The 19,603-nt window shown below is 44.1% G+C and overlaps 1 protein-coding gene across 2 annotated transcripts in view; it reads right to left on the reverse strand.

Annotated features, from left to right (window-relative positions):
- Positions 1–335: 335 nt before the first annotated feature.
- COL9A2 (collagen type IX alpha 2 chain) overlaps positions 336–19,603 on the reverse strand; it is a 181,964-nt gene continuing 162,696 nt past the window's right edge. For both annotated transcript variants that reach the window (XM_075336118.1, XM_075336119.1), the window contains 3 exons: positions 4,027–4,215; positions 3,533–3,610; positions 336–3,342 (listed from right to left, as the gene is read on the reverse strand). In XM_075336118.1, the coding sequence (XP_075192233.1) occupies positions 3,146–3,342; positions 3,533–3,610; positions 4,027–4,215 (464 nt within the window). In that variant the 3' untranslated portion in view covers positions 336–3,145. The remainder of the gene's footprint in view (positions 3,343–3,532; positions 3,611–4,026; positions 4,216–19,603) is intronic.

The following is a 19,603-nucleotide window of genomic DNA, read 5'->3' on the forward strand; positions in this document are numbered from 1 at the left end:
TCCCGGCTTCAAGATGGAGCTGTGCACATGCCAGGAAGTCCAAAGACGTTCTGATCATGCGCACTGAGACAAAAACCAGCGGTGGCAGCAGAGGTGAGAGTGACCATACCTCTGATGCTGCTCATTCATTAGCATGTTAGCAAGTCCATAAGGGCGTGTTTACATGCTAAGGTGGCCAACTAGCCAAGGGAACTAATGCCCTTGTGACTAGTTCTGGCCTCATTAGCATACCAGCAGGAGATTGAGCCTTTTTCAAAACAGGATATGTGTTTCTGATTTCTCATTTCACTGAAAAGCACAACTCACAGCAATCGCGGAAAAAAAACTACACCCCAACTTGCTTTATTCTTTGTTTACGCAAAAAATTATTCTTTCAGTTATTTATAAAATAATCATTTACATAGATTTACATTTTGAGGAACATTAAAATTAGGTCTACGGTGGCATAACATAGGACAACCACACAACTAAGGACAGTTTAAAGGGAACCTGTCATGTTTAAACTGCAGTCCAATTTGGAAATATCATGTTATAGAGAAGGAGAAAATGAGCAGTTCAAAATATAGGTGATGTGCGAAAAGATTCAGTATAACTTACAATGTACAGGTATTGCTCTTATTCTCCGCTCTATGATAAGTAGTCCAGTGGGTGGTTCTACATAGTGATTGACCGCTATCTCTGTAGACTTATTCATGCAGAGAAGGCTGTTAATTTCTGAATAGGACCATGCACTGGAATCTTACTGACAGAAAATGCAGAGGTTTTAATGAATGAAATATTAGCTATAAAGAATCTTTAACGTAAAACTATATATCACTTTGTACATCTTCTCTCCTGCTCTATGATATATTGTTCACAGATTAGACCTCTTTTTTAATATGACAGGTTCCCTTTAACTATGGTGAATTGGAGATAAAATACAAGCACACTTAAATTACAGTTTAACAAATATGAACTTTGTCAGGAAGGTCTTTTTTCTATCATTTCATTGGAATAACTAGCAAAGGGAATGGAAAAGGGTGAGGGAAATTTGCAAAATGTGCAGAGTGCAGAAGAAAACAGACATTATATTAAAATAGGTTTTAATGACAATGAAGAACATTTACCTCTGACCTCCTAAAACACAGACTTCAGAAGACTGACCTCCCATATCTTATCACATACTTGAAGATACTGATTTCATTTATTTCTAATACACAGACAAGTTCACTAGGCAGCTCCATTTCATCTCACTGAATACTGGGACACAGGCACCCCTTACCTTTTGGCTTTTACAGTTTATGGGTAATATCTACTATGACACAAACCAGATATAGATAGATTGTTTCACACTATAACAGCCACACATGGGTCATATAATTCACAAATACAAATGACATTAGGTGAATTTGTATATATTGTATAGAGTTAATAGGCACAGACGCAATGGCATAAGAAAGACAGTGAACATAGAATTAGACAAGGGAAAGATGCCAGGCAGAATGTATAAAGACATAAGTGCTTCTTAATAGAGTACAAAAATGCTGCACAACGAAAAAGGATGAATAAAAGGATCTCAAGCCACTTTATACACCAAAAACAGTTCATGCGCCATATTTTCCTTTTGACATACAACTAAATAGACATGTAATTGTGACAAAGACACACAAAAACATTAAATAAGACAATAATAAACAGAAACACACAACTAAGACGAAACTCAAGCAGATTAAAAACACATAGACCGACACACATGAAACAAGTCCAGACATATAAAACACAAACGGACAACAGACACACACTAAAAACACGTAGCACAAGAAACCTACCCTCTGTAGACACAAACACAGGGACAAGACTGACATCAGAACAGATAAAAGAATTACACATAACACAAACAGAAGAGACAGATGATCCAGAACATAGCAGACACCAACGCCACACACATACAAGGGAAAGCATAGAGACATACATAACAAGACATACACAAAGGCTGCCATGCTTTATAAAGTCAGAAATAAGCATACAAGCACAAAATTAACACCATATACTTGTGATATAATATAACATCAGTTGCTATCAGGAAATATAGAATTCACAATTCTAAGTCTTTTTACATTGGAGGACTCTCCAATGCTGGTGTGTCAATGTTGTAGTAACCCAAAGCCACAAATACATGTGACAAAAAGTGGTGAATGTGGATATAGCACTTTTTTCTTTTGCACCAGTATTAATAAATGCTTCTCTGTGGTTTACATATTTTTGTAGATATTATCCACTACTTGCATATTGGACTAAATAAGTATTATTGGTGGTCTTATGTTACAGGTAAATCTCAATGCACATTTGGTGTGTCCAATACTTTTCATTAAGCGCTTATATACAGTAGAAAAAGGGGGCTTAGTCCTCTAATAGAGATTTTTACTAGACATGATATACATGTGCCTGATAAGTGATTGCTACTATAACAAGTCTCCAGACTGCTAAAACAGCCTAAATCACTACTGGAATGAACCTCATTTTGATATGAACCCCCAGGTTCAATGATGGTGCCTGTGACTTGTCCGTCTGTGTCAAATCACTTACATAAGATAGGGTCAAATGATAGATTACAAGAAATAAAGCAAAACCAATCATGACTTATATATCAATTTTTTTTCAACTTCAAAACGATTGTACACTGACAATTACAGTTAAGGCATTTCCAATCACCCCTTCCTTTAGAAGAGTGACAAAATATGAGGGTGCCCTACGGCTTCATTGAGGTCTGCAATAACAGGAATAAACATACATTGCTTTATATGTCCGGTGGTGGGCATGACACGGTGACTATACATCTTCCAAAGCCATCATTAAAGTCAGAGATATCTTCACTTATCAAAAAATGTGGAAAAGAAAGGATAGTTTTGAGGTCAGTGTTTAGGAGGAAAGTGGTCGATAGTATACGGTCACTGAATAATTATAATGACTTCTAGAAATGTTTTCCTGTTCCTCCCAAAGTTAATAGTTATGTTGCTCACAATAACCTCCTCTCTGCTGTAAGAAACCCATCAAGATGGCTTAATTGGGGTGTGGGTCCATCCAGCAGGAAATTGCTTCCATTTGATGTCAATTTTCAGTTTCTCTCTTATGTCCTGGGGAATACTTGAAAAGAACAGTATGATCATTAACCTTTGATGGCGCCAGGTTCAGTCAGAGAGGCTGGAGCATATGCAGATGCTGCCAAACATGCTGCTGCTTCACAAAATCCTGTTAGACCTGCTGGTCCAGGCAAGCCAGGTCTACCAGGTTGTCCTGCAGCACCTTCTGGGCCTCTTTCTCCATCTTTTCCATCAATTGCATAACCAGGAATGCCAGGAAGACCTGAGAAAAAGAGATTTATTTTTAATATGCGTGAAACATCTCCCAGGTCTTCATTACAAAGAATTGCTGTTTATACATCTAATATAACCCTGTGAGGCCTATTTTGGATGAGATTAAAATTTTGTCAGAAGAGAAGGTTGTGGAATAATTATAGCATAATCAGGCCAAACAACATCTGTACCAGTCTCACCTGTAATTCCGTGAGGTCCAGGAAGACCTTGGTGTCCACGGCCCTCTTCTCCTCTATCTCCCTTTTCTCCTCGTTTACCTGGAAGAATTAAGAAAAGTCTTTAACTTTATGCAAATATTGAAACTTCTCTATATCACAGATCTGAACTGTAACTGATTAGGTTTTCCAGTGTGATTTTCTACTAGTAGCTCTGCTGCAAATGCAAATTGAACAAGTAAAAGTTGTACATTATTTATCATCCAGGAGTAACCATACTATGCAAATAAAACATACAGCTTCTCTAGAGTATATCTGCTCACTCAACTTTCTTCTTTCTTAGTTAGCATCAGGGACAATAATACAAATCTACATAGATTAATTTATGAATATAAAATGCTTATAATTTATTTTATTAGAATACTTATTCAACTTACAATAATTCATTCAATTAGAATATTTTTTTGTTTTTTTGCTTTCATTATTATTTTCAGCTCAAGGTATACAAGTTTACAAACCTTTAGGGCCTGTATTTCCAATTTGGCCCATAACTCCAATAATGCCAGGGATACCCCGAGGCCCATGTGGTCCATGTGGCCCTTGTTCTCCAGGTGGGCCTGGTGGTCCAGGAGGTCCAGGTGGTCCCGTAATGCCTGCCCCACCAAGGGCTGCTCTCTGAGCACTGACGGCTACAGCTGATAGTTGTTCTGTGAACATAAAAAAGTTTTAGAAATATCACACCAGATTGTTTTATCCTTTTATCCCCTCAGTCTACCTCCAGGTGAAGTGGCATCAATGTTAAGTTACTGAATATCAATACTAGAAACAAGACAAAAATATATCTGAAAAACTGAAACAGGCAATAGTGCCACCTGTGAACTAAGATTCCATTACTCACCAACACATTCCCTGTTAGTACAGTATGTATAACTTGCCAAAAAATTAATAACAAAGTGAAAACTGTAAAGTTCTATAAATAAAATTGATGATAATTTTATCAATCCTAAAAACATGTGTATGCATAGGTGACTATGGATAGATGCTAATCGAAAATTCAGATTCTGAATCACCAAGATCAATATTGCTGCCTAATATGCCAGCCCCAGTTACAGGGACAATCAGCAATAACAAAATGTATTAAAAAGTTGAAAGGTCTTGTAGGAAATGCTGGACAGGGGAGCACAATGTGAAAAATAAATAAGAAAGCAAAAAAACAAAAACAAAGTAAAACAAATAGCCACTGTCAGTATGACAAAGTGTTCAAAATATAGTAATTGCTACGTAATGGAGAACACAATTTAAAATTTATTTTATTGTTACTTTGGGATTGTAAAAAAAATAAAGATATCAAATCTGAGAAATAGAAATTTTTCTTTTTCTTTGTTTTATATTTTCCCTGATGCAAAAGTGAGTGCAAAAAAAAATATATACATAGTTGAAACCAGAAGTTTACATACACTATCTAAAAAAACACATATACATGTTTTCTCACTATCTGACATGAAAGCAGAATAAACCTTTCCTGATGTAGGTCAATTAGGATTACCAAAATTATTTATATTTGCCAAATGCCATGAAAACGAGAGAGAGGGACTGCTTTAACCCCATAGCGACGGCCTAACGTCTCAAGACGTCGGAAAAACAGGGTACTTATTCTGTTCCGACGTCTTGAGACGTCAGGCCGGAAAAACCCTGTAGCGCCCCCCAGTGACGAAAAATCTCGGGGGTTTCAGCTACCGGGGGTAGCTGAGACCCCCCAGATTATGAATCGGGGTGTTTTGTATGCACCCCGTTAATGCGATCGCCGGTATACACCGTATACCGGCGACAACATAAAAAAAAAAAAAATGGCTGGTAAAATTTATTTATTTCTCATCTGACGTGATCAAACATGTCAGATGAGAAATAAATGTGAGCCCTTAGTGCCCCCAAAGCCCCCGGTACCGGAGAAATCCATCCAACCCCCCCCCACTCCGGAAAATCCAAGATGGCGCCGCCGCGCGCTGAAAACTCCCGCCGCCGCCGCCTCTGCATTCATTTCCCTCCGATCTGAAATGATCAAACATTTCAGATCGGAGGGAAATGTCCCCCTCCTGACCTCTCCTCCGGTACACCGGAGCTCTTTGGTCCCTGGAGCCCCCTCCAGTTCTTCAGAGCCCCCCTCCGGAGCGTGCAAGATGGCGCCGACGCGCGCTGAAAACTGCCGCCGCCGGCTCTGCATTCATTTCCCTCCGATCTGAAATGATCAAACATTTCAGATCGGAGGGAAATGTCCTCCCCCTGACCCCTCCTCCGGTCCACCGGAGCCCTCTGGTCACCGGAGCCCCCTCCGGGTCTCCAGAGCCACCCCCCCTCCCCCGCATTCATTCTGCTCTTTCTGCCGCATGTGACACGTCACATGCGGCAGAAAGGTGTCCCCCCAGGTCCCACTAGGTCACCCCCCATCACCCCCCCCATCCCCCCAGCCCCTGAGCCCCCGAGCCCCCGGTCATACGTTACCTGTCTGGTGATCCGTCCCGCGATCACGCCGCCTCCTTCTTGAATGCTGACGGCGCATGCGCAGACAGCGGCTGTCAGCTGGATTCCTCCCCCGGTCCACAGTGGAGCAGCCTGTGCATCAGCGACGTCAGTCTTGCAGGGACGCTGACGTCGCTGATGCACAGGCTGCTCCACTGTGGACCGGGGGAGAGTGAGTGCAGTAATCAGCAGTCTCTCCATGTGAGGAGTGTGGTCCTCACATGGAGAGACTGCTGTTCCAGAAAATGGGGGGTACGTTCTGTGAGCGTGCCCCTCATATTCTGGAATGAGGTTACTGCAGGTCACTCTGCCCTAAGTTGGACCGGGGCAGTGTGAGTGCAGTATTCTCAGATTACTGCACCCACACTGCTCATGGAGAGCTTGCTCTTCCAGAAAATGGGGGATACGTTCCCTGAACGTGCCCCCCATATTCTAGAAGATCCAGAGTCGGCGTGGGACCTCACGGATTACAGCGGATTACAGCGACCGTAATTTCTTTATTTTCAATAAATTGGGGAAAGAGGAATGTTTCGGGGAGTTTTTTTTTCAAATAAATTTTTTTTTGTCTTTTTTTTTTTGTCTATTACTTGACTGGGTTAGTGATGTCGGGTATCTGTTTAGATGCCGTGACATCACTAACCCCAGGGCTTGATGCCAGGTGACATTACAGCTGGTATCAACCCCATATATTACCCCGTCTGCCACCGCACCAGGGCGCGGGATGAGCTGGGGCGAAGCGCCAGGATTGGCGCATCTAATGGATGCGCCACTTCTGGGGCGGCTGCGGCCTGCTATTTTTAGGCTGGGAAGAGTCCAATAACCATGGCTCTTCCCACCCTGAGAATACCAGACCCCAGCTGTCCGCTTCACCTTGGCTGGTGATCTAATTTGGGGGGGACCCCACGTTTTTTTTTTTAAAAAAAAACGCCTGGGGAGCCCTCCAAATTGATCACCAGACAAGGTGAAGCTGTCAGCTGTGGTTTGCAGGCTACAGCTGTCTGCTTTACCCTAGCTGGCTATCAAAAATGGGGGGGACCCCACGTCGTTTATTTTAATTATTATTTTTTTGGGGGGCTAAATACAAGGCTAGGCACCCTTTAGTGCCACATGAAAGGCACTAAAGGGCGCCAGCTTAGAATATGCAGGGGGTGGGACGTTATATATGTTTGACATGTATCCATTCATCCATTGTAGCATTTTAGGCTGTGCGCCCACAATCAGGATTTGCAGCGTTTTGGGCGCAGAGTGTTTTCCCTGCGTCCATAACGCTGCATTGTGCAGTAGAAGCACAGTGGAAGGATTTTTAGAAATCCCATGCCCAATGTGCTTGCCCAATGTGCTTCTTTTCTCCGCCACATAAACTGACCTGTGGCGCAGCTTCCCGAGCCTCAGCATGTCAATTTATGCTGCGGAGATGAGTGTTCTCTGCAGGTAGCATAGAGCTCCACAGCGGCCTGAACCCAAATCGTGGGCATGGGCAGCTGCGTTCTCCCGTGGACAACACTCACATCTCTGCAGGAGGCTGACACTGTGTACTAGACGCCGTGTCGCTGGCTCATGGCCACATAGCCTAAAAGTGAGACATTGGTTGCTACAGCAACATTTTTGTGAAGTACCTGTGGATTCAAAATGCTTATTATACTCCTGAATAAAATCCAGTTTCCAAAATGGGGTCACTTGTGGGGGTTTCTAATGTATAGGTACCCAAGGGGCCCTGCAAATGTGACATGGTGCCCGCAATTTATTTCAACTTTTCCAGAATTCAAATGGTGCTGCTTCCATTCCAAGCCCTCCCATTTATCCAAACAGAGGTTTTTGGCCACATGTGGGGTATCCCTGTGCTCATAAGACATTGGATAACAACCTGTTGGGTCCACGGTTTGTTGTTGTCTCTTGAAAAAGTGAGAAATTTGATGCTGAAGCAACATTTTTGTGAAAAAAATGAAAATTTTCAATATGGCAACCTAAGCTTATCAAATTCTGTGAAGTATTCGTGGATTCATACTGCTCACTATACACCTAGATAAAAGCCTTGAGGTGTCTTGTTTCCAGAATGGAGTCACTTGTGGGGGACTTCCACTGTTTAGGCACCTCAGGGGCTCTCCAAATGCAACCTGGCGTCCGCTATTGATTCCAGCCAATTTTGCAGTCAAATGGCACTCCTTCCCTTCCGAGCCCTGCCATGCGCCCAAACAGTTGATTTCCACCACATATAAGGTATCGCCAAACTCAGGAGAAATTGCACAATAAATGTTATGCTGAATTTTTTCCTTTTACTCTTGTAAAAAAAAAAGCTACCTGGTTGAAATAACAATTTTGTGGTAAAATGTTTTTTTTTTTTTTTCATGGCTCAACGTTATAAAATTCTGTGAAGCACCTGGGGGTTCAGGGTACTCACCAAACATCTAGATAAATTCCTTGAGGGGCCTAGTTTCCAAAATGGGGTCACTTGTGTGGGGTTTCTGCTGTTTAGGTACCTTAGGGGTCCTCCAAATGTGACATGGTGCCCGCAATCTTTTTCAGCCAAATTTCCTTTCCAAAATTCAAATATTGCTCCTTTCGTTCCAAGCCCTCCCATTTGTCCAAACAAAGGTTTCAGACCACATGTGAGGTATCACCGCGCTCATAAAAAAGTGGTTAACAAACCTTGAGGTCAAATTTTTGGAATTACCTCTTGAAAAAGTGAGAAAATTGATGCTAAAGCAACATTTTTGAGAAAATTATTAAAATTTTCAATATGACAACGTAACGTTAACAAAATCTGTGAAGTACCTGTGGATCTAAAATGCTCACTATACCCCTAGATAGAAGCCTTGAGGGGTCTAGTTTCCAAAATGGTGTCACTTGTGAGGGGTTTCTTCTGTTTAGGTACCTTAGCGGACCTGTAAATGCAACATGGTGCTCGCAATCTATTTCAGCCAAATTTGCTTTCCAAAATTCAAATATTGCTCCTTCTGTTCCGAGCCCTCCCATTTGTCCAAACAGAGGTTTCTGACCACATGTGGGGTATCGGCGCACTCATAAGAAAGTGGGGAACAAGTTTTGGGGTCCATTTGGTTGTGTTAGTTCTTCTAAAAGTGAATAAATTTGGGTTAGAGCAACATTTTTAGGTAAAATTTAATTTTTGCTTTTTTTCATTCCACATTGCTTTTGTTCATGTGAAGCACCTGAAGGGTTAATAAACTTCTTGAATGTGGTTTTGAGTACTTTGGGGGGTGCAGTTTTTAGAATGGTGTCACTTTTGGGTATTTTCTGTCATCTAGGCCTATTGAAGTCACTTCAAATGTGATGTGGTCCCTAAAAAAATGGTTTTGTAAATTTTGATGTAAAAATGAGAAATCGCTGATAAACTTTGAACCCCTCTAACTTCCTAACAAAAAAAAATTTTGTTTCCAAAATTGTGCTGATGTAAAGTAGACATGTGGGAAATGTTATTTATTAACTATTTTGTGTCACAGAAATCTCTGGTTTAACGGTATAAAAATTCAAAAGTTGAAAATTGCTAAATTTTCAAACTTTTTGCCAATATTCAATTTTTTTCTTCAATAAACGCAAAAAATATTGTCCTAAATTTGGTACTAACATGAAGTCCAATATGTGACGAAAAAACAATCTCAGAATCACCGGGATCCGTTGAAGCGTTCCAGAGTTATAACCTCATGAAGTGACACTGGTCAGAATTGCAAAATTTGGTCTGGTCATTAAGGTGAAAATTAGCTCCGTCACTAAGGGGTTAAGGTATTTTTATTACTTTCTGCAGAGTCAAACGTTTACATACACTAACAGTACTATGCCTTTAAACAATATGGGACAGCCCATATGATGATGTTATGTCTTAGGAAGCTTCTGATAGCTCAGATTTTGCCAATAAACCTAATTAGAGACACACCTGTGGCTGTATTTTAATGCACACCTGAAACACACTGCTTCTATGTGTAGCATCATGGGAAAGTCAAAAGAAATCAACCAAGATCTCAGGAAGAGAATTGTGGACCGGAATTGTGGTTCATCCTTGGGTGGATTTTCCATATATCTGAAAGTGCCTTGTTCATCTGTACAAACAATTATACACAAATGCAAACAAGATAGGAATGTCCAGCCATCATACTGCTCATGAAGGAGATGGGTTCTGTGTACTAGAGATGAACATGCTTTGGTCAGACATGTGCATATCAACCCAAGAACAAAAGCAAAAGACCTTGTGAAGATGCTGGTGGAAGCTGGTAAGATTGTGCCATTATCCAGAGTGAAATGAGTACTGTATCAACTGAAAGGCCACTCTGCCAGGAAGAAGCGATTACTCCAAAACAAACTTTCCATTGTTACTGCTTGAAGAAAAAAGGGAGAAGCTTTGAAGCCAAAGAACACCACCTCAACTGGGAAACACAAGGGTGGCAGCACTTCACAAAATAGATGGCATCATGCAGAAAGATTATGTGCAATACTGAAGCAAAATCTCAAGACATCAGCCAGTAACTTAAAGCTTAGGTGAAAATGGATCATCCAATTGGACAATAACCCAAAGCATACTGCCAAACTGGTTAAAAAGTGGCTTAAGGATAACAAAGTCAATGTTTTGGAGTGGCAATCACTGGACTCTGGATCCAATGAAGCACCCGTGAGCACGAAACGGCTGCTGTCGTCTCTGACACCCCCCGCATTCCTTCCTACTTTTTGATGTCTACAACTGTGTGCAGAATTATTAGGCAAGTTGTATTTTAGAGGATTTTTTTTTATTATTGATCAACAACTATGTTCTCAATCAACCCAAAAGACTATAATATTAAAACTTAATATTTTTGAAAGTTGGAGTGTTTTTTTTTTTAGATTTGGCTATCTTAGGAGGATATCTGTTTGTGCAGGTAACTATTACTGTGCAGAATAATTAGGCAACCTACTAAAAAACAAATATATTCCCATCTCACTTGTTTATTTTCACCAGGTAAACCAATATAACTGCACAAAATTTAGAAATACACATTTCTGACGTGCAAAAACAAAACCCCAAAAAAATTAGTGACCAATATAGCCACCTTTCTTTATGATGACACTCAACAGCCTACCATCCATAGATTCTCAGTTGCTTGATCTGTTTACGATCAACATTGCGTGCAGCAGCCACTACAGCCTCCTAGACACTGTTCTGAGAGGTGTACTGTTTTCCCTCCCTGTAGATCTTACATTTTATGAGGGACCACAGGTTCTCAATGGGGTTCAGATTAGGTGAACAAGGGGGTCATGTCATTATTTTTATATCTTTTAGACCTTTACTGGCCAGCCACGCTGTGGAGTAGTTGGATGCATGTGATGGAGCATTGTCCTGCATGAAAATCATGTTTTTCTTGAACAATACCAACTTCTTCCTGTACCACTGCTTGAAGAAGTTGTCTTCCAGAAACTGGCAGTAGGTCTGGGAGTTGAGCTTCACTCCATCCTCAACCCGAAAAGGTCCCACAAGTTCGTCTTTGATGATACCAGCCTATACCAGTACCCCACCTCCACCTTGCTGGCGTCTGAGTCGGAGTGGAGCTCTCTGCCCTTTACTGATCCAGCCTCTGGCCCATCCATCTGGGCCATCAAGAGTCACTCTCATTTCATCAGTCCATAAAACCTTTGAAAAATCAGCCTTAAGATATTTCTTGCCAATCCTGACATTTTATCTTATGTTTCTTGTTCAAAGGTGGTCGTTTTTCAGCCTTCCTTACCTTGGCCATGTCCCTGAGTATGGTACACCTTGTGCTATTTGATACTCCAGTAACGTTGCAGCTCTGAAATATGGCCAAACTGGTGGCAAATGGCATCTTGGCAGCTTCACGCTTGATTTTCCTCAATTCATGGGCAGTTATTTTGGTCCTTTTTTGCCCAACACGCTTCTTGCGACCCTGTTGGCTATTTGCCATGAAACGCTTGACTGTTCGGTGATCACGCTTCAAATGTTTGGCAATTTCAAGACTGCTGCATCCCTCTGCAAGACATCTCACAATTTTGGACTTTTCAGAGCCTATGAAATCTCTCTTCTGACCCATTTTACCAAAGGAAAGGAAGTTGCCTAATAATTAAGCACACCTTATATAGGGTGTTGATGTCATTACTAGAGATGAGCGAACCAGTCCCGGTTCGGCTCGAGGTCGGTTCGCCGAACGGAGGTCCCGTTCGAGTTCGGCTCGTCGAACGTTCGACGAACCGAACTCGAACTGCATAGGAAACAATGGCAGGCAATCACAAACACAGAAAAACACCTAGAAAACACCCTCAAAGGTGTCCAAAAGGTGACAAACAACTCACAACACAACACAAACACATGGGAAAGTGACAAGGACATATACTCATGCGAAAACAAAACAGCTGGACAAGGAAAAAGAGGAGGACACACAGATATATGAGTATATGCAAGGAAACATCGATTCCATTATTGTGCAACTTGAGCCCTGCTCATTTTAGGCTTCCAATCTTGATAAATTGCCTGAGCTCGCCACGTACGCCTTGGGAATCTTGTCGTGTCCTGCAGCCAGCGTTCTCTCGGAACCTGTCTTCAGTGCTGCTGGGGGTCTGCTGGCAGATAAGCACACGTGTCTGTCCGCTGACAATGTGGACATGGCTCTCAGAGGACTTTTCTTCCCCTGGGTCAGCCAGGGGACGGGAAAGGCACGCGTATTTTTGAGAGTGCTTCATGCAAAGCATCTGTTTCATTTTGAAAAGGGGATCAAGTGATGCCAGTCAAGTGGGGTGTGTGTGGCCCAGTTAGTGGAAACGAGGGAGACTGTGGTTGGAGTCCCCTCGCTGTGTTTCTAAAAGAACCAAGATGAACAAGTCATGGCTCTCAAAGGACTTTTCTTCCCCTGGGTCAGCCAGGGGACGGGAAAGGCACGCGTATTTTTGAGAGTGCTTCATGCAAAGCATCTTTTTCTTTTTCAAAAGGGGGCTCAACCGATGCCAGTCAAGTGGGGTGTGTGTGGCCCAGTTAGTGCAAACGTGGGAGACTGTGGTTGGAGTCCCCTCGCTGTGTTTCTAAAAGAACCAAGATGAACAAGTCATGGCTCTCAGAGGACTTTTCTTCCCCTGGGTCAGCCAGGGGACGGGAAAGGCACGCGTATTTTTGAGAGTGCTTCATGCAAAGCATCTGTTTCATTTTGAAAAGGGGATCAAGTGATGCCAGTCAAGTGGGGTGTGTGTGGCCCAGTTAGTGGAAACGAGGGAGACTGTGGTTGGAGTCCCCTCGATGTGTTTCTAAAAGAACCAAGATGAACAAGTCATGGCTCTCAGAGGACTTTTCTTCCCCTGGGTCAGCCAGGGGACGGGAAAGGCACGCGTATTTTTGAGAGTGCTTCATGCAAAGCATCTGTTTCATTTTGAAAAGGGGATCAAGTGATGCCAGTCAAGTGGGGTGTGTGTGGCCCAGTTAGTGGAAACGAGGGAGACTGTGGTTGGAGTCCCCTCGCTGTGTTTCTAAAAGAACCAAGATGAACAAGTCATGGCTCTCAGAGGACTTTTCTTCCCCTGGGTCAGCCAGGGGACGGGAAAGGCACGCGTATTTTTGAGAGTGCTTCATGCAAAGCATCTTTTTCTTTTTCAAAAGGGGGCTCAACCGATGCCAGTCAAGTGGGGTGTGTGTGGCCCAGTTAGTGGAAACGAGGGAGACTGTGGTTGGAGTCCCCTCGCTGTGTTTCTAAAAGAACCAAGATGAACAAGTCATGGCTCTCAGAGGACTTTTCTTCCCCTGGGTCAGCCAGGGGACGGGAAAGGCACACGTATTTTTGAGAGTGCTTCATGCAAAGCATCTGTTTCATTTTGAAAAGGGGATCAAGTGATGCCAGTCAAGTGGGGTGTGTGTGGCCCAATTAGTGGCAACGAGGGAGACTGTGGTTGGAGTCCCCTCGCTGTGTTTCTAAAAGAACCAAGATGAACAAGTCATGGCTCTCAGAGGACTTTTCTTCCCCTGGGTCAGCCAGGGGACGGGAAAGGCACGCGTATTTTTGAGAGTGCTTCATGCAAAGCATCTTTTTCTTTTTCAAAAGGAGGCTCAACCGATGCCAGTCAAGTGGGGTGTGTGTGGCCCAGTTAGTGGAAACGAGGGAGACTGTGGTTGGAGTCCCCTCGCTGTGTTTTACATGCTTTTAGAAGGGCATGACATGGCTTAGAGGTTGACTTTCAGCATCTGGAAACTGTTGGCTACCAAAATGCTGCCTTTCCAACCTTTTTAACCGAGGATTTTCGAGACCTTATGCCCATCGCAGTGCCCCAAGAGCCGATGCCCAGGCGCCACTCCTTCTCCAACAAAGGCGTGCACGCGCTACACCAGCATGTCGCACTAAACATCACTGATTCCTTGAGAAACTCTGTGTGACAGGGTGCATTTCACCACAGATAATTGGCCCAGTAAGCATGGACAGGGGCGTTACATGTCGCTGACTGGGCAATGGGTTACTGTGGGGAGAGATGGAGAAGGGTCTGCTGTACAAGTCTTGCCGTCCCCACGAGTTGTTTCAATCCTTCTTCTGTATGTAGAAGTTAATACACTGCTTCTGCCTCTTCAACCTCGTGTGGGTCCTCCACCTTGGCGCAAACCCTGTGTGGTCAGGCCACCCTTCCTTGTAACTGCGCACAAGGACTACCACACACCTCCTTACTATGCTGGCAGCAGAGCTCAATGCCATCAGGCGGTCAAAGTTTTACTTTGAAATGTATGGGAAATGTGAGTCACACCGCTGAGAAGTTGTGGACGGTTAGCTCTGGAGACCGAGTTTCATCAATGGTTGTCTCCACTCAACCAGCAGCCAGGGAAGGCCGGGTGCGACAATGATGCAAACATGGGTGCGGCCCTTCGCTGTGACAATGTGACACACGTGCCTTGTGTGGTTCACGTGTTGAACCTGGTTGTCCAGCAATTTTTAAAGCACTATCCTGGCCCACATGGCCTTCTGCAGAGAGCACGGTGTAACGCCTTCCTTGATCCACACACTCAGATGGGCTGTAAATGATAGGCTAGAGGGAAGCCACTCACCAAGCAGGACCCCTAGAACCCTGAAACCCTTTAACCCCTATACAGGGATTAGGAATTGCACAGGGCCCAAGGTGATTAATACCTGTGGAAGGCTGCAGTTCCAGAGAATAGTGGTCAGGCAGGGTCAAAACATTAATTAAGGAACAGGAACAGAATGGGACGGCCAGGACTTAATCAGAAAACAAGCAGAGGTGAAATGCGGATCGGCCAACAAGGTACATAAACAGCAAGCAGGAAAAGTAGTCAGGTAACAAGCACACAAAATCATAAAACTGAACTGGGGGTAAAAACAGAGCTATGTCTGGCAGTGGTCTGCAGACAGGATGGGCATAAAAAAGGGTGTGGTGTCTTCCCATTGGTTGTAGCTGAATGATGGTATTTCATCTGTGAGATACCCACCAGCTACATTCAGCCAGAGATTCTGCATCTGTCAAGGTAATGCAGCCCAGTGGGTGAGCATAACCTGCGTCCACCTGCGCCGCTGGCATCGACTCCTCTCCCATCATCAGCACTATTCATGAAAGGAACACGTTGTCACCTGGCGACCGGAGTACAAATTGACGGAGCGGACTCCGTTGGTGACTTAACAGCCGTGTGCGGCAATGATGCAAACCTGGCTGCGGGCCATCGTCAGGGCAATGTGACACACGTGCCTTGTATGGCTCACGTGTTGAACCTAATTCTCCAGCAATTTTTAAAACACCATCACGGCCTACATGGCCTTGTGCAGCGGGCACGCTCGCTATGTGCTCACTTCCATCGTGCGCACACAGCAGCTCAACAACTTTCGTCGCTACAGAAGTCTTTAGGTCTGGTGGTTAAACGCCTGAAATGCGATGTGCCCACACGCAGGAATTTGAATCTGCACATGTTGCAGCGTTTGTGGCAGCACCGCCGAACCCTGCTGCAATACGTTATGACATATAGCCTGGGATAACTTGATCCAGAGGTGGTGCAGATCACGCTGCTGGAGTGGTGTCAGATCAAGGACCTATGCACCCTGCTACACAGTTTACAAATGTCGACGAAGATGTTTAGCACTGGCAATGTCATTCTCAGCGTGACAATTCTGGTCATCTACATGATGGAGCACACTGTAATTATTATTCGGAGTCAGGTGTTGGGACAAGAGGAAGGGGAGGAAGTACAGGAGGAGTCATATGCGGAAGGGATAACAAGATCTACGAGGTCCAGATGGTCAGCGGCACCTATGCGGCAGTCATGGTGAGGGAGAGGGATTAACAAGGGCGCATAGTATCAGCAAAAAGTGTTGAGGAAGGTGCAGGAGCCCATGAAGAAATGGAGGACGAACTGGCGATGGGCTTGTAAGACTCAGCAGATGAGTGAGAGCTTGCTCACATTTCGGTTGTGCGAGGTTGTGGGGAGAGGGCAGAGGAAGGAGGCACGTTTCTCACCTCTCTGCCACCAACACACCAAGGACTTGGTCCTCCTGGATGCACAAGACACATGTGCGCCTTCTTGCTGCACTACCTACAACATGACCCTCGGATTGTACGAATTCAAAGTAATCCAGAATACTGGGTTGCCACACTGTTAGATCCCCGGTACAAGACAAAATTTGGCAAAATAATTCCTGCCATAGAAATGGACGCACGTATACAGGAGTATCTGCAGAATGTGGTACGCAATCTTAGATCTACTTTTCCACTAAACACCAGTGCTGCACAGAGTGAATCTCAACGCTTTGTCATGGATAGGAGGAAATGGTCTTTTACTTGTCCACATCTGAGGGACCGAGGGCTGGCTGCTGTGCTGAGATGGCGTTGAGTACGGTGTCCCTGCAGAGTTGCACTTTTGGTCATATACCAAAATGAGTTGAAAAAGGACAGATGCTGGTGGAAAGGGGAACAGGTGTGTTGGAAAGGGGAAAAAAGTTTTGGTCCGTGGATTTGGTGGTTAAGCAACAGTAACATTTGCTGAAGAAACACCATCTGTTACAGTGGGACTGGCAGATTTGGATAAAGTGGTATATACTATGTTACCGCTATATAACGAAAATTAATAAGAAAAGAAAGAGAAAGGTATATATCCCCATCAGCAGTCAGTGTCCACCGTGCTCCCAGTTGGAAAAGGAGAGGTTGGCAACTGGAAGGTTTGGTGGAGGATACAGAGCTGTGTGGCTATGAAAATAATAGTAGCCTGAACCGAGTTAGACGCCATTCGGATCTGGAGACTGGGAGCCCTGTTAGCGTCACAGGGTCCACATGCCCACCCAGCCCAGGAACTCCCTGTTAACAACACAGGGGCCATTGCGTACGCTGACCGTGTGCGTAGGGGCACACCTGTGGACAGCAGGCGCATCAGCAGCAGCAGGCCTGTTAATGCCACTGGGCTGCACAAGCAGGACTGGTAGGACAGGAGCTGGTCTTAACCGTTCTGCGTTACCAACTGTGGTGGTGGCCTGCATCGACACCCTATCCCTGCCTACCTCTGGCCTAAAGCCGCAATGGGTTCAACACATGGAGGTGTGCTCTTTCGGAGCATAATAGAAGACTGCGCACCTCCTTGTTGGCTCCAGCCCCTTTTATAACCTGGGTCCGCCCCAAACCAGGGTGAACCACAATGCACCTCCTGGAGACAAAAGTAGAGTGACACGTCATGAGTGGCATAACTAGCGTCCTATTTGGAACCGCAACTTCAATGATGACCTCATGGCTGCCATGACCCAAACACCTCACCAGTCATCGTCTGACCATCAATAATGCGGTGACAAGTCATAGGGGTGGGCCTCTGCAAGCCATTTGGGAGGACACCTGATGCCCTGTGGTCTATATGGGACCCCCACATCAGGGGCAGGGCCAAAGAGTTCATTACCGGACCTAGTCTCTGATGCAGTAAGTGCCTGAGCATGCTCAGTAGCATGAAATACAGTCTCTGAAAAAAGACTATCAGCTTTGGCATGGTGTCTAGGCACAAAACAGGACTTAGACCTGGCACGGAATGCAAGCACCTGTGCAAAGAGGCTTTTCACACTTAGTGTGGGAGTATGCGCTGTATCCCGAAATGAAGACTTAGCGTCAGGAATGGCACAGTCAGGCTGAGCATACTCACTAGGCGAAACACTGTAATTAGGCTGCAGCTGGGGTAAATCGGCACACACATGCGCACTAGCTGCCTCTCCACACTTAGACGTGGAGGGGAAATTGCTCTTGGAGATGCTGTCTATGAACAGAAGGAAAAGCTAAAGGAAGCCTGACTTTCTATCCCTCCAAATTATCAAATGCAGCAATGAATTCCCTGAGTTTGCTATAACATTAGCGTAGCAAAATGTGCATGAGGGTGTCATGTAGAGGTGCTATAAATAGCTTGGCACCAGTGGGGCACTAATGGAATACAACAGCCAGTTCTATGATGCCACTAAATGGCAGTATTTTTTGCTATCATTATAGCTTATTAAAAACAGAGCAGGAGGGTGTCCTGCAGAGGTGCTAGAAATAGCTTGGCACCAGTGGGGCACTAATGGAATACAACAGCCAGTTCTACGATGCCACTAAATGGCAGTATTTTTTGCTATCATTATAGCTTATTAAAAACAGAGCAGGAGGGTGTCATGCAGAGGTGCTAGAAATAGCTTGGCACCAGTGGGGCACTAATGGAATACAACAGCCAGTTCTATGATGCCACTAAATGGCAGTATTTTTTGCTATCATTATAGCTTATTAAAAACAGAGCAGGAGGGTGTCCTGCAGAGGTGCTAGAAATAGCTTGGCACCAGTGGGGCACTAATGGAATACAACAGCCAGTTCTATGATGCCACTAAATGGCAGTATTTTTTGCTATCATTATAGCTTATTAAAAACAGAGCAGGAGGGTGTCCTGCACAGGTGCTAGAAATAGCTTGGCACCAGTGGGGCACTAATGGAATACAACAGCCAGTTCTATGATGCCACTAAATGGCAGTATTTTTTGCTATCATTATAGCTTATTAAAAACAGAGCAGGAGGGTGTCCTGCACAGGTGCTGCACATAGATTTGCACCAGTGGGGCACTAATGGAGTACAACAGCCACTTCTTGTATGCCACTAGGTACACTGACTGTTTGCAAGTATAATGGCTTAGTTAAAAAGAGTTGGAGTGTGCAATGCAGGCAGACATGCTGCAAATATCTTTCCACTAGTTTGACTACACAAAAGTCCAATAGCCACGTTTAGGATGCCACTAGGTATACTGACTGTTTGCTAGTATAATGGCTTAGTTAAAAAGAGTTTGAGTGTGCAATGCAGGCAGAGGTGCTGCAAATATCTTTGCACTAGTTTGACTACACAAAAGTCCAATAGCCACGTTTAGGATGCCACTAGGTACACTGACTGTTTTCTAGTATAATGGCTTAGTTAAAAAGAGTTTGAGTGTGCAATGCAGGCAGAGGTGCTGCAAATATCTTTGCACTAGTTTGACTACACAAAAGTACAATAGCCACGTTTAGGATGCCACTAGGTACACTGACTGTTTGCTAGTATAATGGCTTAGTTAAAAAGAGTTTGAGTGTGCAATGCAGGCAGAGGTGCTGCAAATATCTTTCCACTAGTGTGACTACACAAAAGTACAATAGCCACGTT

The sequence above is a fragment of the Anomaloglossus baeobatrachus genome, chromosome 2 (assembly GCF_048569485.1).
Source record: "Anomaloglossus baeobatrachus isolate aAnoBae1 chromosome 2, aAnoBae1.hap1, whole genome shotgun sequence".
Classification (NCBI taxonomy): Eukaryota; Metazoa; Chordata; class Amphibia; order Anura; family Aromobatidae; genus Anomaloglossus; species Anomaloglossus baeobatrachus.